Raw genomic sequence first — 27,543 nt, forward strand, 5'->3', positions numbered from 1 at the left:
AGCTATGCAGCCCCGTACAAAACAAGCTGTGATGCGTTTGCAGTCAGTACCAGTGTGGATCCCTTTTGTGCAGGGCAGCTCGCCGGGATCTATTGTGTGGATGCTGTAAGCCTGCATGGTTCATTGTACGTATTGGTGAGACTGGTACCCTTTGTATTCCCTATCTATGCACATGTATAGTACTGAACAGCCCTCCCAATATGTAGTAGGTATGTGTGGTTGTTAATCAGTATTCTGCACCTGTGCAATGCTCAATGCTCCTCCATATAGCAATGTGCTTGTCTGCATACTATGGGATGTGGTGTTTATACCTGCTCTTACATTGGCTTTAATGTTATGGTTGATCAGTGTAATGCAGCATTAGTAGCAAGAATGTGTCAGCAGGATCATCCCATTCAAAGGGAACCTGCTATCAGGTTCAGGCTGCCCGAACAATAGGCAGCATGATCCTGCAGCAAGTATGTATATTGCAAGCATGTATGTATTATTCTGAAATCCTACATGTTTTAGGCTGGAAGATCCTGTCAAAAAGAAGCTTGGAGTCATGAGGTTGGTACAGCCTCAGCCTCTTCCCATTCGCATCAATTCAAGTGACAGCTGTGTCCTTGTTTGTGTATAGGGAGAAAGCTGTCAATCTAGGTGATCTGGGTGGGGAGCGGTCGGCTCAGCCCTACCCGCAGGATTCCAAGCGCTGTGGACTGGATTTTCAGAGGATGTTTATAATGAAACGCCGCAGTGAAAGAAAAAAAATGCATGCAAGATGTAAGCCACACCAAGACCAATAAATAGAAAATAAATGAATATCAATGTAAATACCCATATTAAATAATCAGGGATCAGCTGATAAAGCTAGGGTGACACTGTAGCAATACGCATGGGGTCAGTTCTTCCATTTTCACCCCTCACTTCGATACATTTTGGCTTAGGTACCTTATTGTTGACAGATGTTGACTAATGTTTACTGCTGGATACGGCATTATTTTGCTTTATGTATTTGCTTATTAGCTACATCTATTGATGTAGTATTTGCACTTTCATGCTTGTTTATAATTCTAGAGTGTTCACTTTAGTGCCTTATTATGGCATAGGAGGGCGTAGACAGGGATTACTTATCATGGTGGTTACCTTGTCTGTATGTGTCGTTTTAAATCCTGTTTTGTGGGTGTTTACATTGATATCAATGTCCCAATAAAGTATGCATTTCTGTTCTATTTATTGGTCTTGGTGTGCCTTACATCTTGCATGCATCTATTTTCCCCTTATTTGCCTATTTATAGTTCACTTTATGCATGCAGTGTTTATAGCGCACCCTAAGGGTGGATTCAGACGACCGTATATCGGCTCGGTTTTCACGCCGAGCCGATATACGGTTTCCTTATCTGCAGGGGGGGAGAGGATGGAAGAACCAGGAGTAGGAACTGAGCTCCCACCCCCTCTCTGCCTCCTCTCCACCCCCTCTGCACTATTTGCAATGAAAGGAGGTGAGACAGGGGCGGGGCTAAATTCCAAGAATTAGCCCCACCCCCATCCTGCCTTTCCTCATTGCAAATAGTGCAGAGGGATGGAGAGGAGGCAGAGAGGAGGCGGGAGCTAGTGCACTGCTCCTGGCTCTTCCAGGCTTCCCCCCTGCAGAGGGAGACGACGTATATCGGCTGGGCATGAAAACCGAGCCGATATACGTTCGTCTGAATCTAGCCTAATTGTGATGTTTATATTAGATCATGCCCATGTATTTTACATTAATCAGTATTTCAGCATAAGACAGATGCCTGGAATGTACATACCTGTTCTATGTTCATGCTACCCGTGGTTTAGGCAGCATGAATTTGCTAATGACCAGCTTCCTTTACAGGGGTCTACTAATGAAGCTTATAACGACACATTCGCACACAACAGAATTGGTGTGGATTTTCTGCGCAAAAATCAGCATCAAATTCTGAATCAAAATCCGTACCTTTGTTGTGGATTTTTATGCAGATCAATAGATTTCACGCTTTCAACTGAAAGGGTGAAATCTGCTGTGGATTTGCTTCACAATCCGCACCATATGGGAATCCACAACAAATTCCACAGCACAAATTATTTTGGTGTGGATCTGCACCACAATCCACCACGTGTGAACACACCCTTATCATGCTTGTGGAATGATGGGGAATACCTTTGTAGAGCTGGAACGGTCTCCACATTATGGGCATAAACGTCAAGTCCGGAATGCACAATGGTTTCTATAGCTTTTTTATCTCCACGGAAATCTGGTGTCAAACATTCAATCAGGATTTTGGAGTTCCTGAGCAAAAAAAAAGTTAAAGCACAAGTTAAGGAGAGCAGAAAAGTACTGAAGTGAAAAGATTATACAAAAAAAAAAAAAAAAAAATTGTATAGCGCATATAAAACCCATTAAAAATGAACACTGGCGCCGTCTGCACAGCGGGCCAGATGTCATCATATGGGATGAAAGCGGATGTGCCATAGCTGCCATTGAAATCAATGTGAGCTGCAGCATCTATTACACTTCCAGTACTTCTGTCTCCAACACCAAGATTGGATGCAGAAGTGTAATAGCCGCTTCAGCTCCCATTGTATTCAATGAGAATGAAGCAGCTATGGCAATTCAACTCGTCCCCTATGATGACGGCTGGCCCGCTGCACTGACACAGGGCTGGGCGATCAACTAATCGCCATGGATCTCGAATGCTGCGTCCCCTGCAATTAACTACTGATGACCTATCCTAAGTAGTTTTTGTCCAGAAAAACCCTGTCATGCAAGTGTGTGGTAATATGGACTGTGTGCTCCTCCTGGCTATGAATTTAGAGGTCTGTATGAAAAAAATAAATCTAATAAAAAAAATTAAAAAAAAAATCAATATTTTTATGTACCTTTCTTTCAAAAGAGACACTGTTCTTGCAAAGTGTTCGGCTCCTCCATCTGGAAGATCTAGAAAAGAGCAAAATTAATACTGAAAAGAGGGAAATAACTAAGGGGAAAAAAAGCTACAAATACAAGTAGACTTCCTGAGTGGGGAGATCTGCCTAGTACATGTTGTGGTGCTATTCTGCTTCCCACCCCATGTATATGGTAGAGGTGTTCTCCAGGACTTGTAGTATCGATGACCCACCCTCAGGATAAGATCATAAATAGTTGAACAGCGGGGGTCCACTGCTCTGGATCCCCACCCCTCCGCTGATCCCCAGGCCTGCCCATAGGTGCTGGAAGCAGATAGCATTGTTTGTATTGCAGCAGCCTAGTTTGGTCCTGTAGCCATTGAATTCAACGGGAGCTGTGCCTGCGGTCCCAAACCAGGCCACTGCAGTGTTGAAAGTGCTATCTGTTTCCAATACTGTCCGCACTGACAGCGGGCTCAAGGATCCCCAACACTGGACCCCTACTGACCAACTATTTCTGACCGATCCGGAGGATAGGTCATCAATAATGAAAGTTCTGGTGAACGCCTTTAAGGTCACTTTTAGGCTTCATTCACACACACTTTTTTGATGGTGTTTTTTTTCTGACTTCTAACAAAGCCATTAATTTTACCACTTTGTATTTTTACAAGCTTTTTTGAGGTGGTCTTAACATAGTAACATAGTATGTAAGGCCGAATGAAGACAATGTCCATCAAGTTCAGCCTGTTTATCCTCCTATGTTGTTGATCCAGAGGAAGGCCAAAAGCCCCAAGAGGCAGGAGCCAATTAGCCCATTTGGGGGAAAATTGTATGCTTAGGTCTTATTGTATGCTTTTCGAGCATTTTTTTTCTAGTGGAGAAATCTGAAAAAATGTGATACCTAGAGGCCATGGACGCCAAAAAAAAAAAAAAAAACACTACAAAAAAACCCAAATATTTGTGATGCATTTCAAATGTCAAATTTGTTTCAAACAAAACATGGCAAAAAAAGCAGCAAAAACTGTAAGGGTGCAGCGCTGCCGCACTTCTGACACAGCAGCAGCTAACAAGGAAGTAATGTTAATCCCTGGGACCGGATGTGGAGGGGGGAGAGAAATAGCAGATTGGCCGGAGGCCCGGAGGTAGAGGCCCATGGAACATTGGTGAAGGTCCCTGCTGTTCTGCCAGATCAGCGTCAGGGAGCGGAAGACGGTGATAGCACTAGCAGTACTGAATGCAGCTACAGGAAGTGCCCGGTTTACAGCACTAGGAGCGCTATTAGGGGAGTTCCACCCGCTAACATGTCACCGTCCAGAAAATCTGGCCAGAATGGGGACAGTATATAGTACGAAGCTAGACCCTGCCTAATCCTCGCCCATCCATGATGCTAGTGGCCATATTAGCTGGAAAAACATTTGTTGATTCTACTAGGATGGAAATGTGTAGCGAGACGTTCGAAGTGTCGAAATGACGTAACTTTAAAGGTACCATTTCTCTCCTATTGAGCGAAAGCGTTCATTCTTACTAGTTCTTTCAGTAAAGTTGATTTTGATAAAAAGAAAAAAAGTTTTTAAAAAGTTCTGCCTCCGTCTGTCACAGTCGTGCCATAAACACCACGCGCTTCAAAACCACGCAAAAGGAATTCTGAATGCCTCTCCAAGAAAACATTATCCACCTGATGTAAGTTCTGATAACCTTGTATCAGCATTTTAATTTGGGATGTCTTCTTTGAGGCGCCCTACCACTGAACGTTCTTTTTACATACTTTTCAAGGATATACCATCACTTCATCATTGGTGGGGGTCTGACTTCTGGGAAACCCACCGATCCTGAAAATGAAGGGGCTGAAGCGCACAATAATGCTGCGAGGGCCTATTCAGGTATTGCACCACTGTGGCAACCTCATCCTACGATTGGGTTCCAGAGGTCGGTACCCACCAATCAAAAAGTGATGGCGTAGAAGATGGTAAAAATCACTTTAAAGGGGTTTTCCAGGGAAGAACTACTGATGATCTATCCTCAGGATAGGTCATCAATAGTTGATCGGCTGCGGTCCGTCGCTTGGGACCACAACAGATCAGCTAATCGCACGCTTGCTGTCAGCACCGTTACACATTGGGGTACGTAGCAGAGGCTGCTCCAACCTGTGTAGTGGCCGGCACTTGTAATTGCAGGCGCAGCTCCCACTAATTTTAATGAGATCCCAGTCTGCAGTTACAAGCACCGGCCACTACACAGAGGTTGGAGCAGCAGGTACTGCTACATACTCCGGTGTAGTGGCACTGATAGTGGGTGTCTAATCCCGTAAGGCAGACCCCAGCCGATCCACTATTGATGACCTATGCTTAGGATGGGTCATCAGCAGTATTTTTCTGGAAAACACCTTTAATTTAGCAACCAAAAATTCAAATTAATTTAAAATTAAAGGGATCTAATTGCACTGGACATACTCCACCTAGTGGCTAAATAAACATACAGCAGGAGAAAATCAGTGGAAAATACACCTGAGTAAAGCAGAGTATACGGCATTAGAATAGTGCAATATTTAATGGAAATTAATTGATTTTAATGGACATTATTCTTTTTATTTCTCAACCATTTTGGGGCTGCTTCTGGTCTTTGGGAAATTGAAAAAAAAAATTCACATCCCCTTATCACATTTTACCTTCAAAAGCAAAAGTCACTAGTAAAATAATCAACACAGAACTGATAATGAGTATAGAGGCTCATGTACATTCATGCACTGCAGTCACATAGCGGATACCAACCATCTCGGTCCACGGAAGTCAGAACCACGTAGTCCAGTCCCCAATCCGCTATGGCTTTAGCTGTATTGTACGGCTCCTCTGGATCCAGAGGTGGAGGTATTTTAGCCGTTTTCACTGAACAAAAGCGGCAGCCCCTGGTACAAGTGTCTCCCATTAACTACAAAGACAAAAGAAAATGACTGATCTTAGATATGGGATTTAGGGTGGACGCTCACTGTCGATTTTTATTTTCTTGCGCTGCGAGGGCACGAGAAAACTCTCGCCTCGCAGCGCAAGAAAGACACCAGTATAGAACCGGCATATCGCTAGTGGTTTCAATGGGGCCAGCGGCAGCAGCGCTAGCTCTATTGAAAACATAGGGAGAATGCCGCGGACTTCTGCCACAGCTGTGGCAGGAGTTTCCTTCATCCTCGCGGGGACAATATAGTAATATCTTAGCTATTCATGAATGAATGAATGAATAGCTAAGGGCTATGTGTCATTGGCTGAGCGCTCAGCAAATAGCTAAGCACTAGCTGCTATTGGCTGAGCCCTCAGCCAATCAACACAGCCCTCTTAGGAGGCGGGGATTTTTAAATCCCCACCTGCTGAAAGAGCTTAATAGCAGTGCAGGGGAGCCAGCAGGAGGACGCGTCTGAGCGCCGGAGAGGTGAGTAAATTTTTTTTTTTTTTACACTTATTGTTGATTATCGGGGAAGGGCTTATATTTTAAGCCCTTCCGCGATAATCTTACTGCGGGGCTTGGCAGAAACCATTGCTTTCAATGGGATCGGCAGCAGTGCCGATCCCATTGAAAGCAATGGGATAGAATTCCGCGGACTTCTGCCACAGCTGTCACAGCTGTGGCAGAAGTCCCCGGCATTCTCCATTTCTTTTCAATGGGGCTAGCGCTGCTGCCGCTGGCCCCATTGAAAAGACTGGCGATATGCCGGCGTGATGCCGATATCCCAGCGTGATGCCGTTTTTTTTCCTCGCACTGCGCTGCGAGACTTTAACTTTACTCTTGCAGCGAAGTGGAGAAAAAAACGCCAGTGGGTGTCCACCCTTATTGTGATGCTGGAGTCTACGGTAATCACACCACTATAGGCCAGACTGTGGTATAGATGTGGCACCTTATGCCTTTACTCACCATGATTGTTGCAGTAGCAGTCCCATATTCTCCACCGCCCCAACATTCGCCAATGTTGGGACATCGCGCCTCTTCACATACCTACATCAACAGAGACAATCATTTACGAAGACAAAGAAAACTACACGAGTTATGATGCTGTTATTAGATGTACATTCTCACATCTTTCCCGCATTAACCCCTTACGTATGCGGCCCTTTATTTTTTTAACATTTTTGGTTTCTCCACTCAATTTTCAAAAAATCATCACTTTTATTTTTCCATATATGTAGCTGTCCGAAGGCTTGTTTTTTGCAAGACAAGTTGTATTTTTCAATAGTACTATTTAATGTACCATATGGTATTTCTGCTGGCATTCTATTAAGACAGGCCAGAGGCTTGTCTTAATAGGCAGAAATACATGGCAGCCCTGGGAGCCTTTAAAAGGCTCCCAGCTGCAAAGACAACTGAATGGCACTTCACAACGTCAGCGCAGGAAGCCGTTTGGAACTTCCAAATGCTGATTTAAAAGGGTTAACAGCCGCGATCGGCATGAAAGTTCATTGCACCTATTGTGGCTGGGTGTGAGCTGTCAAGACCATGTATGAAGTGGGCTCTGCTTCCGATCCCGCTCCATATAAACCCCACACACAAGGGATGTACTTATATGTCATGGAGTATTAGGGGGGGGTTTCTGGGAACTTACTAATAATGACTTTTCCTCAGGATAGATATTCAAAAGTTGATCAGCGGGGTCCACTGCTTAGGGCTGCTGGCGATCAGTTAATATCAGGCCAGCTGTCAGTGGGAATGGAGACAGAAGCTAACAGCTCCATCCGCATTGCAGAGGGATAGATTGGCAATGCAGGTATTGAATTCAGTGGGAGATGTGCCTGTAATTTCCAAACCGGGCTACAATGGGGATGGAGCTGCCAGCTTCCAGCTCCGTGCCAACCAATAGCTGGCTCAATAACTGCTGATTGCTGGGGATCCTGGGCACAAGACCCCCCAGGGACTGAACGATTCTTCTTTGCATTGCCTTGGCCTATCTAAACAGGCTGCACGGGTGCGACCAAATTAGCGGCGACGTCATGCGTTCATTCAAACGAAGATTGGCTTGTCTAAGGGCCACGAGGAAATAAAGATCCTTCTTTTTCGTCATTTTGCGGAGAGCAAGTTGTGAGCCACCGATAAATCTTGTGCATGCAGCCGCCCCAGGGAACTGAGTGGCTAATCTGCCTAGTAATGTAGTGCTAGAGAAGCGAGGGGAATCACTAATACCGTGTTTCCCCAAAAATAAGCCCTACCCCAAAAATAAGCCTTACCCTGATTTTCGGGTCGCCTAATCCTTACCGTATGAAGATTCAGGCTTCTCAATGTGTTTTTCAGTTTATTATAATTTTTGCCCATTGGAATCTTAGTCTTTGCCCAAGGTGGAAGCTTTAACCTGAAAAATGGATGAAAAGTACTTAAAAATCAAAATGCATTGAAAAAAATTGTACTCTCAGGCCGTGGTTAACACATTGCGGATTTTTGGCATAGATGCCGCCTGGAAATCCTTGACAGCAGTGCAGTACAATGCAAATGAAGGAGTTTTCAGAAAACCCCATTCAGCTTTGGAAAAACTTGCTGCCAATAAAAGGGATCATCTTTGTAAACGCCCTTACGGTATGTTCACGTGGCAAAAAATTTGCAGCGGATTTGACGCGGAATCTACATGGATTCCGCATCAAATCCGTGCCTCGTGACATTCAGTGTGAATCCATGCAGACTACTCAGCGAGGATTTTTTATGCAAGCGGAAAAAAAAAATTAAAAAAGACGTGCCACTTCTTGACGCAGATTCTGCACCAAATCCACAGTGGAAATTTCACACATAGATTTGCCCATTGAAAAAGGGCAAAATCCACATACGTGGCGGCTTACCTTAAATAGCAAATCTAGATCCTAAATATTAGTAACAGAAATGCAAAGTATATTTCTATAGTTGCAGAGCTTTTCATTCTACTATAAGGAGGGTTATTGGGAGTTAGACCCCACTGACAGCAAGCAGGAAAAGTAGACAGCAATTCTCATTACTTTTCCCTGTTTCCCAACACACATACAGAACCGCAAAAAGTCGGCCATGTTAATAATTGATTTGCTGTAATCACTTCTTTAAAGGGGTTTTCCGTGGAAAATACTATTGATGACCTATCCTTAGGACCTTACCCTGGGGACCCTAACTGATCAGCTGAGCTGCCGCATGCTGTCAGCGCCGCAAATACACAGAGTTCGGAGTGGAAACAGCAGAAGTTTCTACGCCGACCTCCGCATAATGGCCGTCGCTTGTAACTACAAGTTTGGGTCTTATTGAAATCAATGCAAGCTGTGCCTGCAGTTAAAAGCGCCGGCCAGTAAACAGAGGTCGGTGCGGAGACTTCAGCTCCGACTTCTGTGTATTTGTGGTGCTGACAGCATGCGCCCACACAGCTGATCGGTCAGGGTCCAGAGCAACGTACCGCAGCCTATTAACTATCCTGAGGATAGATCATCATTAGTATTTTCCACAGAAAACCCCTATAAATGAGTTGTTCAATTCCATGAAAACATATTGTACAATGGTGTAAAATAACAAAGGGTCCTTTTACATGGAACGATTGTAGTTAAGATTATCGCTGGATCGTGCGAATCTCAATAATAATCGTTCAATATAAGGCTGGGTTCACATGGGACGGATTTGCCGCGGAAATTCCGTGCGGAATTTCGCCGCAGCAAATCCGCATGCGGCCGCTAATCCCAGGATTAGCCAGCCATGTGGACGAGACACGGGACGGCAAATCCGCTGCGGCTAAGCCGGCAGAAGCCGCTGCGGCGCAGATTTGCCGACCGCAGCATGTCTATTTATTTTTTTCCCGCTGCGGCCACGCTCTCCTCTATGGGAGCGCCGGCCGCTTCAAAACCGCCGTGGGTTTTGAAGCAGCGGTTCTCCCAGAAGAAATCTCGCGTTTTTTTGCTGCGGCCATACCGCGGGATTTCCGTCGGGAATCCGCCCCATGGGAACCCAGCCTAAACGCTGCCAGCGACTGATTGACAAACAATAATTTATTCGCTTTTCATTTTTCCTTCAGTTAAGGCCGGCATAAGAGTCAAATGATGATCAGCCGGTGTAGACAGGGGCTCATTCATCTATGAACAGAAGCGATCTCTGGCCCGCTCCACCTCCATTCCCAGAGGGATCCCCTGTGTGAAAGCATAGGAGCGATTATCACTGGGATGTCTGTTGAGCAATTAAACGCCCAACAATTGTGTTAAATGACCCTAATACTCATTTTCCCACTGCTCTGTTGCTCCAGTGCCTACACTTCATTGGTTCCCCGACGGTCTCTGGTCTTCCTGCTCTAGGGATGCCGTGCCAACATCACATGTAACCACTGAAACCGATCACTGGCTGTCGAAGGGACACCACAACAGCCAGTGATTGGTTACAGCAGTCACATGCTCTGTCAATACGTTATCGGAGGGCCAGGAAGAACAGGCACTGCGCCGGACAGTGAAGCATCGGCAAGGGATTAGTAAGTGGAGTATTAGTCCGGTTGTTATTATACACCATTATAAATAGTTTTTGTTATGGGCCGGGCAATCCCTTTAACATGCATACTTGGTTGCACCAACTCCGGCACTGTCCGTCTAAAGGATAAAGCAACAAGAACAATCCCGGAGAGCCATGCTAGGCGAGTTATCGCACGTAATATTATACAAGAAGTACAATACACCACATTTAAGGGGTAGAACAGATCTCCATACCTTTCTCCCTTCTGGCGCTTCAGGTTGCCTTTGTAATCTGACCAGGTATTTTTATCTGCGAGATCCCCGGATATAAAGTCTCGTAAATCTGGTCCATTTTGAATGAGGTCCTTCTTTTCATCTGGTAATCCGGCCAACAGTCTGTAAGAAGTGTGATACTCTGCCAACTGGAAGAGAGAACATCACAGAACTTTATACACTACCCTGTGTGTACGTATATAGATACACTGACTGGTCACTATTGGAGACCCCGAACCTTTCACGACTGGAGCTTCCCTGGATGGAAAGTAGATATGTGACCCCGGAGTGCAACATAAACTCAAGAGCAAGGTTTCCGTGAATTAGTTTCAGTGTGAATCCACATTAGAATATTAAGGCCTCCTTCCCACGAACGGATTTCCGCCGCGTAATTCGCGGCGAAAATCCGCTGCGTTGCCCGCAGCTATTAGGTTCTATTGAACCTAATAGCACAATGCTCACGATGCGTAATTCCACCGCGGAATTACGCACCGCGATTTCTCCCGTCCTCACCCGCAGCATGCTCTATTTTCTGCGGGTGAGGACGGGCTGTACGCACTGACGGCTTCCATTGCAGTCAATGGAAGCCGTCCGTTCACGCTATCTCCCGCTGTAACCAGCGGGAGATAGCGTGAAAAAACGCTTTCCCGCCCACCGCCGCGCGTCATATGACGCCATATGACGCGGCCGGCCGCGTCACGTGACACGGCCGGCCGTGCACGTGACACGGCCTGTGACGCGGCGGCGGTGGGCGGTGACGGGCGGTGACGCGGCGGCGGTGGGCGGGGAAGCGATTTCACGCGATCTTCCGCTGGTAAGTATAGGGGCTCTGGGGGGCGCCGTGACGGGCTTCACAGCGTAATATTACGCGGCGGAGCCCGTCACGCTCGTGGGAAGGAGGCCTAAGACTGAGTGATCTGAGGCCTGGTCATCAGTAAGAGACTGGATAGGGACATGCTTTCCCTGCCAACCACATGCAACATGTGAAGAGTATACTGAAAATGATGTGATCGGGGAAAGACATCCAGCGGAAGCGGATCCTGTGGATAGAAACAACTCATCCATGAAAGATTTCAGAGGAGGATGTCAAGAATAGTTCTGATGAGCACTCAAGCAAAGCATAACTAAGTACAACACTGGTGGCCCAACTAAAGCGTCCGAATGCAGAAGTCGGTATTAGTGTATCTTGACGCAACCAGAAGCTAGGGGTTTGACAGGAGGAACGCCCTTCTCACACCCCCAGCTCCCGATAGGGTCAAACATAGAAGGTCCTAGCAGTGTGCAAGATGGCCTACAGCCTTCATGTCGCCGGAATTACATTGCGGTGTCCCCGCTTTCTTGCAGCCTCCGTCCCCCTCCCTGCCCAGAGCGGTTGCCGCTTCACTGCAGTCCCCGTCCCCCTTCATTGCACAGCGCTGTCCTCGCTGTCCTGCATCATCCGTCCCCCTCACTCCCCGGATTGCCATAGCTGTGTCTGCGCTTCCCTGCAGGCTGTGTCCCCCTGCATCTGCAGCGCTGTCCCCGCAGTTACTTTGTGTTGTCGCTCCCCTGCAGTCTCCCCGTCCCCCTCACTCCCTCCAGCTATCACTGTAATAGTAGCGGTGTGCTGCCGCTGTCGTTGCCGCTCCCTCATTGTCCGCCCCTGCTGCAGCGTGCAAGGAGGCTGCCGGTGAAGCTGCTCATCCTCCTCCACTGGGCAGTGCAGGGAGGCCGGTGACAAAGAAGAATAAACCGGTGTGCCAAGGGGTTAGCCGCTGGAGCACACGTTACGCCGCTGTCACTTTGCACTGAGTTCCAGGACCTGAGAGGGGAGCGGGGCCGGTGGCGACAAGATACACTAATACCACACAAGTCATCATTCCTTAGCACACATTGTTGCTGGGGATTTCCTTCTTCTTTCCTGCAAGTGACCCCCAGTCTTGCCACTGCTGGGGATATCCCTTCAGCCCTGCTGGGATGAAGGAAAACCCCGCTGAGATGAAGCGAAGCCCTGCAGAAAAGAGGTTCCCCCCAAGGCTTTCCTTCACCTCTCTCTTCTCTCGGAGCAGCAGTGCTTTTTTAAAGCAACACCACGTCCCAATAGTGTGTATGGGCAATATCACCGCTAATTAAACTCGGGACTTGATTACAGGAAATCGTCCATTCATGCTTATTTTTAGCACAGTTAGCCGCCCTATTGTTCCGTGGGGTAACTTTGGCGTGATTTTCATGCTTCTGTGAAAGAGGCCTAAGAGAAACAGAAAGACGAGACTCCAGTAGGCAAAAGAGTGCAAAAGAGAGCCGTGGGAAAACATGGCCTGGTCAGATAGATCCAGACTTTTGCTGCACCGTGCTGATGGGAGGTCAGAATTTGGCACAAGCAGCATGAATTGATGAACCCTTCCTGTCAGCTGCTCAGTGTATGTCAGTATCCCCATCCAATTTGCAGCAACTACCAGAAGCTTTTCTGTCCACATGACCAAACATTGCTGCAGAACGATTAGAACACCTAGTGAAATCTATGCTGCAATGAATTTCGGCAGTTCTGAAGGAGGTCCAATATGCTACTAGATGGGGCCCAGAATGAAGTGGCCATTCAGTATATACTTATACAGCATCAGTCAAAAGTATGGACACAACTTTACTTTTTGTGCTTTTTCTTATTTCCTAATTCATATTGAAAATATGAAAGCCATGAAGGGACACGTATGGAATCAAGAAAAGGGTTGAAAAACAGCACAATTTAGGCTGGGGTCACACGGGATCGAAATCCTGCGGAAATCTTGCAGAATGACCGCATGGAAATACCATGAGATTTCCGTGGGAGAAATGCAGCTTTCGCTGTGGATTTTGGAGCGGCTTCACCACTTGCATTCCGCTGCGGCTATCTCTTCCCGTAGAGAGTAGGGCGGCTGCTGCAGAAATGGGGAAAGAATTCACATGGCCCGTCTTTGAATTCCGCGTGGCATGTCAATTTCAGTGTAGCTTGGCTGCAACGGATCGGCCACAGTATGTGGACGAGATTTTTGCAAGTTCCGTCCACTTTGCTGGCTAATCTCGGGATAAAAAGCCGCGGGCGGAATTGCGGTGCAAAAGGTCTGCATGGAAATTCCGCGGCAACTACGCCCCGTGTGACCCCAGCCTTATATTTAAAAATGTTCAAAGTAGACCCTTTTTTTCTTTGATGACCGTTTTGTACACTTGGCAATCTCTCAGTCAGCTTCATGAGGTTGCAACCTGGAATGGTTTTCAATTAACACGTATGCCTTGTGAAAAGTTAATTTGCGGAATTTCTCGATGTGTTTGGGAGCATCGGCTGTGTTGTGCAGAGTTAGCGTTGGTACACAGTTTTAGGGTGCATGCACACGAACGTATATCGGCTCGGTTTTTACGCCCAGCCGATATACGGTGTCCTCATCTGCAGGGGGGGTAGGCTGAAAGAGCCAGGAGCAGGAACTGAGCTCCCGCCCCTCTCTGCCTCCTCTCCGCCCCTCTGCACTATTTGCAATGGGGAGAGGCGGGACAGGGGCGGGCTAATTCTTGACACTTAGCCCCACCCCGTCCGGCCTGCTTTCATTGCAAATAGTGCAGAGGGGCGGAGAGGAGGCGGAGAGGAGGCAGAGAGGGGCGGGAGCTCAGTTCCTGCTCCTGGCTCTTCCATGCTATGATGAAAATGGCTCTCAGGAAAGGAAGATCAAGTTACGGGTGGATTCAGACGACCGTATATAGGCTGGGTTTTCACGCCGAGCCGATATACGTCGTCTCTCTCTGCAGGGGGGGGGGGAGGCTGGAAGAGCCAGGAGCAGGAACTGAGCTTCTGCCTCCTCTCCACCCCCTCTCCGCCCCTCTGCACTATTTGCAATGAAAGGAGGCGGGATGGGGGTGGGGCTAAGTTCCGAGAATTAGCCCCGCCCCGCCTCTCCCCATTGCAAATAGTGCAGAGGGGCGGAGAGGAGGCAGAGAGGGGGCGGGAGCTCAGAGCACTGCTCCTGGCTCTTCCATCCTCCCCCCTCCTGCACACGAGGACAACGTATATCTGCTCGGCGTGAAAACCAAGCCAATATACCTTCGTGGGAATGCACCCTTAATGGGTGAATTGTTGCAAAGAAGCTACTACTGAGGAACATCAACAAGAAGAGACATGCTCGGCCCAAGAATCACAAGGAATGGACATTAAATCACTGGAAATCTGCTATGGTCTGATAAGTCAAAATTTAAGATTTTTGGTTACAACTACCAGGTCTTTGTGAAGGTCAGAACAGGTGCGCAGGTGGTTTCTACATGGGTGGTTCCCACCATGAAGCATGGAGGAGGTGTGATGCTTTACTGGTCACATTGTTGGGGATTTACTAAAAATTCAATGCAAATTTAGCCAGTATGAATACCACAGCATTCTGCAACGACATGCCATCCCATCTGGTTTACATTTAGGGCTAATGTCCACGGGCTTTCAGCTGGCGCACATGCGCAGTAGAATTTAATAAAACACACCTGCTTTCCCGTGGAATCCACGGAATGTCCACAATGTCAATTGCAGTTGGGCTGCGGATCGCATGGCATCCATTGTCTTCAATGGAAGCTCTGTGCATGGGAACCATGCTGAAACGGAGCATGCTGCGATTTGATTTCCTCACCCAAAGGTCCACAAATCAGATCTGCATGCTTTGATTCAGTTGCGGGTGCCCGTGTTTTCCTATGGGCGGCTTGATTTGCGGATCATCTGCGTGGGTGTCCCGTTCTGACCCGCAATTGAAATCCACCAGTGGACATTGGGTCTTAGTGGGGCCATCATTTGTTTTTACACAGGGCAATGACCCAAAACACATCTCCAGGGCTATCTGACCAACAACATAGGTCCTGCATCAGATCGGTCTCCACAACCACCCAACCTCAAAACCAACTGAGATGGTTTGGGGTGAGTTGGACTGTAGAAAGAAGGAAAAGCAGCCAACAAGTGCCCAGCAACACTGGGAATTCCTTAAAGATGGTCTTAAAATCATTCCAGGCGACGACCTTATGAAGCTGATTGGGAGAATGACAACTTTGTGTATGAAGTTGTCATCTACCACACTAGAAAGGATTCAAAGTACAGACTGTGCTGGGAGGCCTCAGAACTAGTCCAGCACATAGGAGGACATTTATGAAGGCTTTACACCAGTTTTTTAGCACAAAAAGTTGCAACATTTTGTGACTTTTTAGCCTTTTATGCCAGCCCTGATACCTTTTTGAAAAGTGGTTGTGACTTGTCAGAGGGGACCATGGTCACCCCAGACTGACAGTAGAATTTACACCACAAAGTGGCATAAATTATGCCAGAAATGTACACCTGAACTGCACTTAAAGGGGTTGTCCCGCGCCGAAACGGGTTTTTTTTTTTTTCAACCCCCCCCCCGTTCGGCGCGAGACAACCCCCGATGCAGGGACGTACAGACAGCTTACCGGAGCGCTTACCTTGATCCCCGCGCTCCGGTGACTTCTATACTTACCTGTGAAGATGGCCGCCGGGAACCTCTTGCTTCGTGGACCGCAGCTCTTCTGTGCGGTCCACTGCCGATTCCAGCCTCCTGATTGGCTGGAATCGGCACGTGACGGGGCGGAGCTACACGGAGCCGCTCTCTGGCACGAGCGGCTCCATAGAAGACTACAGAAGACCCGGACTGCGCAAGCGCGGCTAATTTGGCCATCGGAGGCCGAAAATTAGTCGGGCTCCATGGGAACGAGGACGCTAACAACGGAGCAGGTAAGTAAAAAACTTTTTATAACTTCTGTATGGCTCATAATTAATGCACAATGTATATTACAAAGTGCATTATTATGGCCATACAGAAGTGTATAGACCCACTTGCTGCCTCGGGACAACCCCTTTAATAAAGAGGCGGGCGCTGAGGAAAACCTTACTAAGCCTGGAACAGGAAATGCCAGATATAGACAGACAAACCGAGACTGGCCAACCAACCAGACATTGTGGTGATTGCCGAAGACCAGTAGACAGTGGTGGTGACAGATGTAGCAGCACCAAATGACGCAACATCAGGAAGAAGTATGAGAAGCAGCAGGGCCTGAAAAAACAACTAGAGAGGATGTGGAAAGTGAAGGCCAAAGTAGTCCCAGTGGTGGTAGGAGCAGGTGGAGCTGTGACTCCAACCTGGGGGAAGGACATCTGAGCACGCTGCTGGAAGTAATCACGTAATTTAGCTGATACTTAAAGGGGTTGTCTCGCCGATACAAGTTAATCTATACACTTCTGTATGGTCATATTAATGCACTTTGTAATATACATTGTGCATGAGATATGTGCCATACAGAAGTTATTTACTTACCTACAGGGGTGGGGGTGCCGGGGTGCCCCCCCCCCCCGGGTGCCCCCCGCCCGCCCCCCCCCGTGTTGACGACTCCGTTGTCCTGGCGCCGACCAACGATCCTCTTCTGGCTGCTTCATCAATCGCACCTGCGCAGAACGTCTCTTCTTCCTCGTGGACGAGCCTCTGCAGCGTGCTCGCGCGCTTTTGGTCCAGGAGCAGGCGCTGCGGCCTGACTCCTCCCTCGGCCGGCCTCTCCTCCCTGTCATCAGATGGATCTGTAAGCTGCCCGCCTACCTCGATGACGTTGGTCACTTGATCATGTGACCGACGTCACCGGGACCGCGCACGGAGTAGAAGAACAACCACGGTGCACCGTGGGAGAAGACCAGCGGCACCATCTTTAAAATGAAAATTATATAACTGCATAAAAGGTGCTCCAGGTGAGTGGGAATCACATTTAAAAATGGCTTAAATGGCTATTGTATGCCCTTTGCTCGCCAGGGGGACTGGGCAGAAACAAAAATGTAGGTTTTCCTGTGGGACAATCCCTTTAAGAGGTATGGTGGCCTTATCAATCAGGAATGCCCAATTATTATAATTTGATGCATCGGAGAAGAAAATGAGAAACACTCAAGGGAGGTTTCCAAGCTCTTGTGTTTATTGTTCCATTGCAAGAGGTTATACAGTGTGGCATCCCCCACAAGGTAAACAATTCAAAGTCCACAGCATGTGTAATGCTCCTCTCTTAGTAAAACATTACAAAGGTTAATTATAACCAAGCTGCATGATCAGCGTCTGGGGCCCTGTTAGTACAATTTTACTTCAAAGCTTTTTTTGCACATGTAATTCTCGCACACAACACTACTGCGTAAAATGTATTCCATACTTTCACAACACTACCCAGAAGTATGTAATACTCGGTGTAGTACTCGAACAACAACGATTCTGTGCAAAACCTCAAACTCCGAGGCCACATCTCCCAAATACACTGCTAATAAAATGCAGTACGCTACCCGGACACGGCTGGCGGAGAAACCTCAAGAACCACAACTGTCATTGTAGTATTCATCAGAAACAATACATTGTATACAGTATACCCAACAACTGCATGCAGTGATAAGCAGGGGTGTGGGGAGGGACAATGTCTGCTAATATCTATAGCTCACCCCTGCCGCCCGCAGCAACTCTGCCCCCTTCTTCACCCCGAGCAGCCTCATTTTGCCCCTTCCACTTGGCACAGCGGTAGCTGCAGGTCGCCAAGATCGATTAATCGTGTCTGACTCTTTCTACTAGTTACAGAGCACGTGACTCTCCATTACATCGAGCATGGATTGCTCATGACTGCGTATTCTACGTACCTGACCTGTGGGCGGTGCCGGAGTTGTACGTCGCCGGCAGTATAAAAGCGTGATGACGACACGCGTCTTTCCTTCCCCCCGTCAGCAGCGAGGTAAGGAGATGGCGGCCGGCGAATAGATCGGCTCTGGAATCTGTGTCCATCCTGGTTATGGCGGCGGTTTCGGCACATAAGGATATGGCGGGGAGACTCCTCGGGGTGTTCCGTCAGTGATGGCGGATGTATTGTGTCGCTGTGTGGTGGATAACTATGTGATAATGTCTGCTTCCCCGGCGGGCCTGGAGGCTATGGCTACAATCCACGGCTCGTCCTTTACACTGTGTGAGGTGTAAGGATGTGCCTGCAGTGTGAGAGCGCCCCCTGCAGCCGCAGGAGTTCACTCCCCTTTGGTGCATCAACCTGTAGGGGTCACACTTGTTTTTGGTCAGCCTCCATTGCATCGGAGATGTCTTACTGTTGTGGATCTGGCTGATAAGTGTTATTGAGGGGTCCCAGCGGCTGACCCCCGCCGATCCGCTGGTGAGCTATGAGTAGGATTGGGGTGCACTAGGACTACAGGTGACCTGCCCTGAGGGGGGCGCTGTCAGTGCAGCAGGCTGGACATGGTCCTTAGTGGTCAGTGCCGCAAGTGTAACCGGGGGCATCACTCCTGAAATCCAAGCGTAAAGTTGGCAATTACACTCCGGCCCTGACCACTGATGGTCACATCCGGCCAATTGCACTGACAGCAAGCCGCCCGATCAGCGGGGATCCCATGCGGTGGGCCGCAGTCGATCAGTTAGTGATCTGTAGAGGATGCGCCATCAGTAGTTAAAGGCCCAGAATACCCCTTTAAATTGTCCCGCTGCAGATGACTTAAAAAAATGGACCCAATATGCTGCAGACTTCTCCGGCCGGCCGCTGCTGCAGCTGTCGCTGTCCATCCCGCTTTCTATGGACGGCTACCACCTAATAAGTCTTCATTCTGTGGGGTCTGACTTCTGGCACCCTGATAGATGAGAACGGGGGTCCGTCATCAATGGCGCACTGGTCACGTCTGTGTTATTGCTCCATTCGCCTATATAGGGCCTCTGGAGATGATAGCTCTCTATTTTTCCAGCAGTCTCATAGAAATCAGCATGGAGGTAGCCCACCACTCCAGTCATTCGGGGGACGCTTGGGGTCTGCATTCTTGTGAGCGTCCAAGTAGTTGGGGACAAAGTTACTGTTGTTCCCCCATCCTACAGATAGATGGGGGAGGTTATTTTTGTGGCGTGACCCCTTTTAAAAGGTTCTCCAGAACCTCTAGAGCAGCCCTTTAGGGTCACGTGTTAATCTGTTTCTTTAGTTGCCGCCTGATGCCCATTGTTTGCCAGTTACTAACCTGTTCTGCCTTCTTCTAGAATGAAGACCATTCTCAGCAACCAGACTGTTGACATCCCCGCCAAGGGTGAGTCTTACTTCACATCAGCACTATATTTGGGTCTCTGATAGAAGGCGTCTTCTGACAATCTTCTTTTCTTGCAGTTGAGATTTCCTTGAGGGGCCGCACAGTTACTGTGAAGGGGCCCAGAGGAACCCTGCGGAAAAACTTCAACCACATCAATGTGGAATTGTGCTTGCTGGGCAGGAAGAAGAGGAGGGTGAGTATCGGGAGAAGGCTTACCCACCTGGGGACCGGGGATTTATCCTTTTGTACCGGTCTTCCAAGAGTCATAGTTGCTTTTGTTTGTCTCCCATTGACACAGCTGCATGAGGGCTTGTGCTTTGTGGGACAAGTTGTATTTTTTTTTATACCATTTTTATTGTAGCATATAGTGTATGAAAACTTCAGTGGGGAGAAATGGAAAAAAGATATAGAACTGCACCATTTTTGGTGGGTTCAGTAGTTTTTACAGCGTTCATAGTGCCTTAAAAATGACTAACAGGTTTGTAGGTCAGAATGACGACGGCGATATAAATTTCCCCATGTAAAGTTTTTTTTTTTTTTTTTTTTTTTTATCACGTCTTGTTTATGCAAGCATGTCATGTTCACATCTCAGGAAGATGCGTAGCTGACCATTGATGGCTGTATGGGAATGAACAACCCCATTAACGATTATTCGTCTCCATACAGCCGATCATCTGCTCATTGTCGGTCAGTGCTAGTTGGCACGGGGAGATGATATGCCCTTTATGAAAAAACTCTTAGGCTGGGTTCACACGTGGCGGAATTGCCGCCTGCAAATTTAAGCCCGAGCCTAAGCAGCAAAGTGGATGAGATTTGCAAAAATCTTGTCCATGCTGCACCAGTTTGTTGCGGCCGTGCTGAAACTGACATGCTGCGTGGAATTCAAACCTGCGCCATGTCAATTGTACTGCCATTTTCACTGTGGGCTCTCTATGGGGAGACATGGCTGCAGCGGAATAAGCTGTCTCAAAAACCCGTGGGACTTCAGCTGCAGAAATCTTGTGAAATTTCCATGTGGTTTTTGCGGCGAACACACCGCAAGATTTTCACTTGTGACCCCAGCCTTAGGGTTCGGTCACACGGATGGGGCTATATATTACACACGTATTTTTCACATGTGTAATTTGAATGTATATTGCATGTGTAATATGCACCAAAATAGGACCTGCTGCACCATAGGTGTGAGTGGCCCCATAGATATCAATGAGCTATTACGCGTGTGAACAATACGCCCATGTGAGTGAGCACCCTTAAGGTTTGGCCAAGGAAGTAATGTCTGTGCCGTGTCAGATTGTTTTAGGCCATGACAATGTTTGCCAATACACAAACTGTGTTCCATAGAAGCCACTAGACGGTGCATTCACGTGGCTTGGCTCTGTGGCACGTAGCATGACAGCATTGTAGCCAAGTCATCATGCAATACTGAGTGATACTTGCTGTCAGGCACTGCAAAAAAATTGTATAATCATTATTTTTCTTTTATTGCGGTCCTCCACCTCTTAAAAATCCGATTCCCAGATGACTTTTGTTGTATTAATGTTCTACTTGGTTATTTCTCTTGCAGCTCCGTGTTGACAAATGGTGGGGTAACAGGAAGGAGCTGGCCACGGTGCGCACAATCTGCAGCCATGTGCAGAACATGATCAAGGGGGTCACACTGGTGAGTTGCGTGAATGGCCTGGTCTGCTGTGTCTTTGGTATACATCACGTTGTTTTCACTATACGACATCTCGGCAGAATATCTATATTCTGTCCTTTGCAATTATACTACCTTAGCTGCAAGCTGGAAATGGTTAATGTTGTAGCCCTTGTGCATATTGCATCTAGTAGATTATGGCTTCCCAAGTTGTACCTGGTTTTGGAAGCCTCTCTGAAGCTGCCTGCATGCTTGACACTAATATTGACCGTGCGATCATTTTCTCGTAGGGCTTTCGTTACAAGATGAGATCTGTGTACGCTCACTTTCCCATCAACGTAGTTATCCAGGAAGCTGGGTCACTCGTGGAGATCAGAAACTTCTTGGGCGAGAAGTATATCCGCAGGGTGCGTATGAGAACAGGTACGTGGAGAACAGTTGGCGTCGCCATATCCTCCTGGACATAAATGGCCTGCTACAGAGTCCTGTTTATGCTACTAGTCATGTACTTCATCTACAGTAAAGGGTTGTGCCAAGATGGCATCCTCTGTTCCTGTGCCCTGGCAGGGCATTTGAATGTCATAGAATGGGTCCCTTGCTTGTGGCCCAGAATGGAGAACAAGCGGCTCCCGTTCTGTAGGGCTGTTTCTGTAGCTCTCATTGAAGTGAATGGGAGCAATGGAAACGGCATAGCACAGCACACTAGTATTTCTGTAAAGTGTTTTTGTTTTTTTTCTTTGCAAACAGCTGGAAGTTCGCAAATTTTGCAAACCTGACTTTGCAATTGGTGTTGAATACATTTGATCGTAACTGCAAGATTCATCTTTCTCCTGTTGATCGGGATCTAAGGATTATCGTACAGTTGTGTAGAAACGTCAGTACTTTGTCGGTATTGCAGGCGGTTAAAATATTCATACACCAATTTCCAACCCATAGTGTGACTTGCTCTAAACTATACTTGGGCTCTAGTCACACAGGCACTACAAGTATACATTGACGTGTCTGCAGTGGATGTCAAAACTACAGGCCCCATAAATGTCTGTTCACAGTTTGCATTTGTTGTACAACACATCTTCAGTCTCATTATGACCACCTGCTACGTCTTGACGTCGGCAGCACGTAGCCCATGAAGAAAGTGATGTGTGGGCTGCTTTGGTATATAAGATGTGCGATAGGCTGTCCGCTCACATATCACTCATCATGGGTAAAAGGGCTATATTTTTAGTTGCAGAAAGGATGATAATTTGCAACAGGGCAGTTTTGAACCGTTCGCATGTTGCTGGAGCAAAAACGTATTTTGAGTAGTTAAATCGCACGATGGGGAACTGCGAAGCGCCACGTGCCATTGATCTGCGAGGTGAACGTCGTCTACAGCTGATGAGCTACAGTAGCAGGGGGCTCCAAAGCAGACGGATGGTCACTGCACCTGCGCTAACAAGGGTGCATGGAAGAAAAAGCTTCAATTTGCACAGCAGTATCGGAATTGGACCGTCCCTGATTGGCAAAGGGTTGCCTTGTCTGATGAGTCCGGTTTTGTGTTACATTGAACGGGTGGACGTTGGTGTGTCAGGCGAGAAACATGGGAACAAACACCCTGCAACAATTGCTAGAAGAACACAAGCTTCAGGGGACTTTTTTTTTTTTTTTTTGTCATCCTCTGGGCCTGCTCATCCATGGCTATGAATCTATACAAGTACGCATATACGTCCTGTTTGTCTTTCCTGGGCAGATGCAGCATGTCCCTTGGCTAGAAATGTCCGACCAAGACTTTTCAAGTACTTCTCTGGCTCTCTTAATTCCCCGGCTTTGGACCTCTTTATTCACAGCCTTCGCTGCCCGTAGCAACTGTGGGATGCACTGCAGTCAGCATGACTCCAGATACCGGAGACCACCTACCAGCTCCTTACCGAGTCACTCCGGCCCGTCTAGCCGCTGTCAATGCGGCCCTTGCTCTGGATATTAGCTGGTGGTCATAATAATGTGACTACTGCATCATAATAGATTTGGCTACTAACAGAAGTCATGGCTCTGGTGTGAGCAGAAGCTGCCATTATAAAGGGTGCACACAGTTTCTGAATACTTTATATTCTGTGACAGCATTGTGACTTGTATGTTCTAGATCTCACTATGAACGTGGCTAGATATAATGCTTTGCTTCTTGTTCCTCATAGGCGTTAGCTGTTCGCTGTCCCAAGCCCAGAAGGATGAACTGATTCTTGAAGGCAATGACATTGAGCTTGTGTCAAACTCTGGTAAGTTGTACATTACTTTATAGCGAAGTGTGGATAAAATATTCTCACTGGAGCGATAAAAGTAAATGGCCGCCATGATCTTGATGACTGTGCGTTGCTTAGACTGTTCCTTTTTTAAATGCTGGGGTTTATTTTGTTTGCCCCTGCAAGAGATGCTGGGGGTTTGTGGATTTGTGCTCTGGTCATCTGCAATCTGGGACTGGCCGCATCTCACCAGGTGGTGCAGGTTTTGATGCAAAGCTCCCGCTGCATATGAGTGTGTTCACACATGCAATTTTTGTTCAGGTTTTTTGAAGCCAAAATCGGGAGTGAAAAATCACACAAATAGACAATTAAAAAATCACAGAAAATGGCCATATACTTACTGATAGAAGAGGGCAGGCTTAGCCCTCAACATGCAGACAGCCAGACTGCTAAATGAAGGAACAAGTAAGAGGGGGACACCGATGAAACCGCCACTCATAAACCCTCCTTATATTAAGGAGGGTGGCTGTTTAGTGCTTATTCCTACACAAGAGTAAATACCGGGTGTCAGGTCACATGGTACATGCAGCACACCATGCAGGCCTACAGCCTACTAATGATGCCATATTTGACCTAATCACAATAGGTATATCAATATCCCTAACACCCCCCTCCTTTGTTCAAAGCCGCACTGGGTATGAAGAACAGCGAGGTCCAGCTGTGTTCTCCATACCCTGCTCGGCTGTATAACAGCCTGGCGCTCCGAGCAGGGAACAGCTGGATGCAGACGATAAGCGAGGGCACCCTGCTTGTCTTCTGCATCCTCTGCTCTGATCATTTGGCTGTATAACAGCCGACCGGGGAACAGCTGAATCTTCTGCTAGGAGCGCAAGGTAATCGCTCAACGTTTGAACGATCATCTTGCGCTGTAAATGACACAACTATTATCGGTCAAAAGACATCTTTTGAGTGATAATCCTTGTCTAAATGGGCTATAAGGGCCAGACTCCGAAATCCTCATGACTGTCACTGTTCCCTGCTGCCCACAGCTTAGGTGACCTGACGGGTTCCCTTTAAAGGGGTTGTCTGTTTACACAGTCATATTTTTAAAATTTTATTTCAAATGAGTGAAAAGTATAAAACTTTATTCACCCTCAGCCCTGGTGATATTGCTGCAGCCCTGCGATTTCTCCTCTTTGACAGCAGAAGTCAGGTGACCATTGCTTGCCAATTATAGGCTGCAGCATCACCGTTAGGAGCTCTTGGCATCCAGGATGTTAACACTGATGCCAAGTGACACTGCAGCCTCTGATTGGCAGGCAGCAATTGCCTGACTTTCTCTTTTAGACTGGAAGAACTGGGTTAGGCCTCCTTCACACTGGTGACAGTCGTGTGATTTTGTAGCATTCCACAATGCTACAAATCGCATGTATGAGAAGCCCATGGTTTCCTATGGGTTCCTTCACACATGAGATGCTACAAAACGACACCCCAAACCTTGGTGAAAAGATGCAGGGCGTGGCGGAGCGGGGGGGTAGCAGCGGGGAACAGGGGGAGCCCTCTCCCTCCCCACGGCCCCCCCCCCGAATCTTTTCGCCCGAGTACGGAAGTACTCGAAAATCGCGGCGCTCGGGTGAAAAAGGGGCGTGGCCGAGTACGCTCGCTCATTTCTAGTAAATAGATTAGTTTTGTTTTCAGTTGCTTGGCAAAAATTTTAACATTTATAACTGGACAACCTCTCAAATCTGCAAAACAAAAGATTAAACTGCTTAAAATTTCAACTATAAACTTTCCATCCAGGCAGTGATACTTTTTTTATCAGATAACCAGTTTATTTTAGGTCATATCTTCATGTATCTGATGTTGAGCAGAGCCGCCTTGGTAGCAGTGCTATAACTGGATGCATTGCAAGAATGGATACCGATAAACCTACTGTGACTAGGTCAGAAAAGCTTGATGACCTAGTCTAGTAGTAACTGGTACTGTGCATTCAACAGGCTTAGTAATATGAAACTATATGCGCAGTATATACTCATAGCAGTAGATTGTGTTGCTGGAAAAAGTGCAATCAATGTTTTCAAGTCTTGCTGTATGAATTGCCTGGTAATGGAGGCTATGTGACCCTAAATGATGCCTCTTTTGCTTCTAGCTGCCCTGATCCAGCAAGCCACCACAGTGAAGAACAAGGATATCAGAAAATTCTTGGATGGTATCTACGTCTCCGAGAAGGGAACAGTTCAGCAGCTTGAGGAATAAAGGGTAAGTTGATTAAAGGGGTTGTCCCGCGGCAGCAAGTGGGGTTAAGCACTTCTGTATGGCCATATTAATGCACTTTGTAATATACATCGTGCATTAAATATGAGCCATACAGAAGTTATTCACTTACCTGCTCTGTTGCTGGCGTCCCCGTCGCCATGATGCCGTCTAATTTCAGCGTCTAATCGCCCAATTAGACGCGCTTGCGCAGATGGGTCTTTTCCCTTCGGCTCGGCAGCAGCGGCGTTCTGGCTCCGCCCCTTGTAAGCATCATCGCGTAGCTCCGCCCCATGACGTGTGCCGATTCCAGCCTCCTGATTGGCTGGAATCGGCACATGTGACGGGGCGGAGCTATGCAATGACTCATACAAGAGGGCGGAGCCAGAACGCCGCCGCTGCTGCTGAGCCGAAGGGAAAAGGCCCATCTGCGCAAGCGCGTCTAATTGGGCGATTAGACGCTGAAATTAGATGGCACCATGGCGACGGGGACGCCAGCAACAGAGCAGGTAAGTGAATAACTTCTGTATGGCTCATATTTAATGCACGATGCATATTACAAAGTGCATTAATATGGCCATACAGAAGTGCTTAACCCCACTTGCTGCCGCGGGACAACCCCTTTAATTCTGAGGCACCCAGTGAGATGTGTAGGTGACACAGCGAATGTGACACCAGTCTACTACAGTACTGGAAGGCACTGCCACCCAATCCTTCATGGGTTGTGAGCCACATTCAAATATGACAAATGCTGTTGAGCCAGACTAAGTAGTAAAAGTGAAGAATCTTAAAGACAATGGCTTAGTGATACGACTTTTACATTAGTGGGAACGGCTATTGATTAAAATTTTGACTTGAGTACAAAGCTCTAGTAATGCTAGGACATCCTTGATGCCACATGTGGCTCCTGCGGGACACTGCCGTAAGGACTTTCAGTATGTGAAGAGAACGCTCCCATAAAATCAGCAATAATTATATAATGGGAGATAGCTTTGCAATAGACATGTGAAGTTATTTGACCACCGCTGGCTGTCGCTAGTGTAGATCCCATAGGGATTTGTCACCATGCTCTCCCAGATTTGTAATGCTGCACAATCAGGCAGTGGACTATCCAGCTTGGGGGTAGTTGCAGGCATTTGGCTACAGTATTAATTGGTTTCTGCTGCATTGGGGACAATATTGTGCTCAGTAATTGGTAGATAATATAAGAGTGCGTTCACATGTCGCTGATTTCACAATTTCAATTGAACTAAAGTTGAAGTGAAATCTGCATCAAAATCCATAGCAACTGTTGCCGTGTGAATGCACACCTACAATCTATATTACACAGGATTATATGAGTAGTTCAGTTAACCTGTATGTGTCAGGAATTGCAGTAATGCTGGTGCTACTACTAATTTATTTTTTTTTCTTCTCCCCCCTTTTTACAGGTTGACCTCAGACGTTTGAACTGGGTGCTGCGTTGCAAAATAAAGACAATTTATCTAAGCGTTTGTGGCTCGGTCTATGAATTCTTTACCTAGGTTGGAAGCGCATAGAAGAAATGGTGCTTGGAAAAATAATGTTGCCTAAACATTTTGGCTGTGTGAAAGCACATGGGCTAGGGCTCTCGCAGGATGACCTGTTGTCTGTAGATGCTCAACAGGTCATCCCAACGATAAACATTCCTGGGCTTTTTTTATAGGAATGAGCATAGCTAAGTAAATGGAGGTGGAGCGTCTGGGGCTCGTATCGTCCAGTCTGCTTTCATTCACAATAAACAGGCAGTCCATAAATGAGCGACTATCTACACAGCCAATTTTTCTGCAT

General features: G+C 47.3%; 2 protein-coding genes across 2 annotated transcripts in view; one reads left to right on the top strand and one right to left on the bottom strand.

The window, feature by feature from the left end:
• LIAS (lipoic acid synthetase) overlaps positions 1-18,109 on the bottom strand; it is a 23,816-nt gene extending 5,707 nt beyond the window's left edge. Inside the window, exons 1-7 of the mRNA XM_066573178.1 lie at positions 18,010-18,109; positions 10,545-10,711; positions 8,113-8,206; positions 6,781-6,861; positions 5,652-5,808; positions 2,878-2,935; positions 2,159-2,287 (exon numbers count right to left, since the gene is read on the bottom strand). Of these exons, the coding sequence (XP_066429275.1) occupies positions 2,159-2,287; positions 2,878-2,935; positions 5,652-5,808; positions 6,781-6,861; positions 8,113-8,206; positions 10,545-10,711; positions 18,010-18,060 (737 nt within the window). The 5' untranslated portion in view covers positions 18,061-18,109. The remainder of the gene's footprint in view (positions 1-2,158; positions 2,288-2,877; positions 2,936-5,651; positions 5,809-6,780; positions 6,862-8,112; positions 8,207-10,544; positions 10,712-18,009) is intronic.
• Positions 18,110-19,500: 1,391 nt separating this feature from the next.
• RPL9 (ribosomal protein L9) lies at positions 19,501-27,222 on the top strand. Its single transcript, XM_066573180.1, has 7 exons — positions 19,501-19,629; positions 19,707-19,822; positions 21,194-21,289; positions 21,556-21,688; positions 23,437-23,517; positions 25,631-25,740; positions 27,165-27,222. The coding sequence occupies exons 1-6, from the start codon at positions 19,584-19,586 to the stop codon at positions 25,735-25,737; spliced, it is 579 nt and encodes a 192-aa protein (XP_066429277.1). The 5' UTR covers positions 19,501-19,583; the 3' UTR covers positions 25,738-25,740; positions 27,165-27,222.
• Positions 27,223-27,543: the final 321 nt, after the last annotated feature.

This window comes from Eleutherodactylus coqui, chromosome 7 (assembly GCF_035609145.1).
Source record: "Eleutherodactylus coqui strain aEleCoq1 chromosome 7, aEleCoq1.hap1, whole genome shotgun sequence".
NCBI lineage: Eukaryota > Metazoa > Chordata > Amphibia > Anura > Eleutherodactylidae > Eleutherodactylus > Eleutherodactylus coqui.

What these genes read in the sequence shown, in the direction of transcription:
- RPL9 (XM_066573180.1), top strand. Translation starts at nt 19,584, where the DNA reads ATGAAGACCATTCTCAGCAACCAGACTGTTGACATCCCCGCCAAGG. An exon ending in TGGGCAGGAAGAAGAGGAGG is followed by an intron (nt 19,823 to 21,193) that starts GTGAGTATCGGG and finishes TTTCTCTTGCAG; the next exon opens with CTCCGTGTTGACAAATGGTG. An exon ending in TGAGCTTGTGTCAAACTCTG is followed by an intron (nt 23,518 to 25,630) that starts GTAAGTTGTACA and finishes TTTTGCTTCTAG; the next exon opens with CTGCCCTGATCCAGCAAGCC.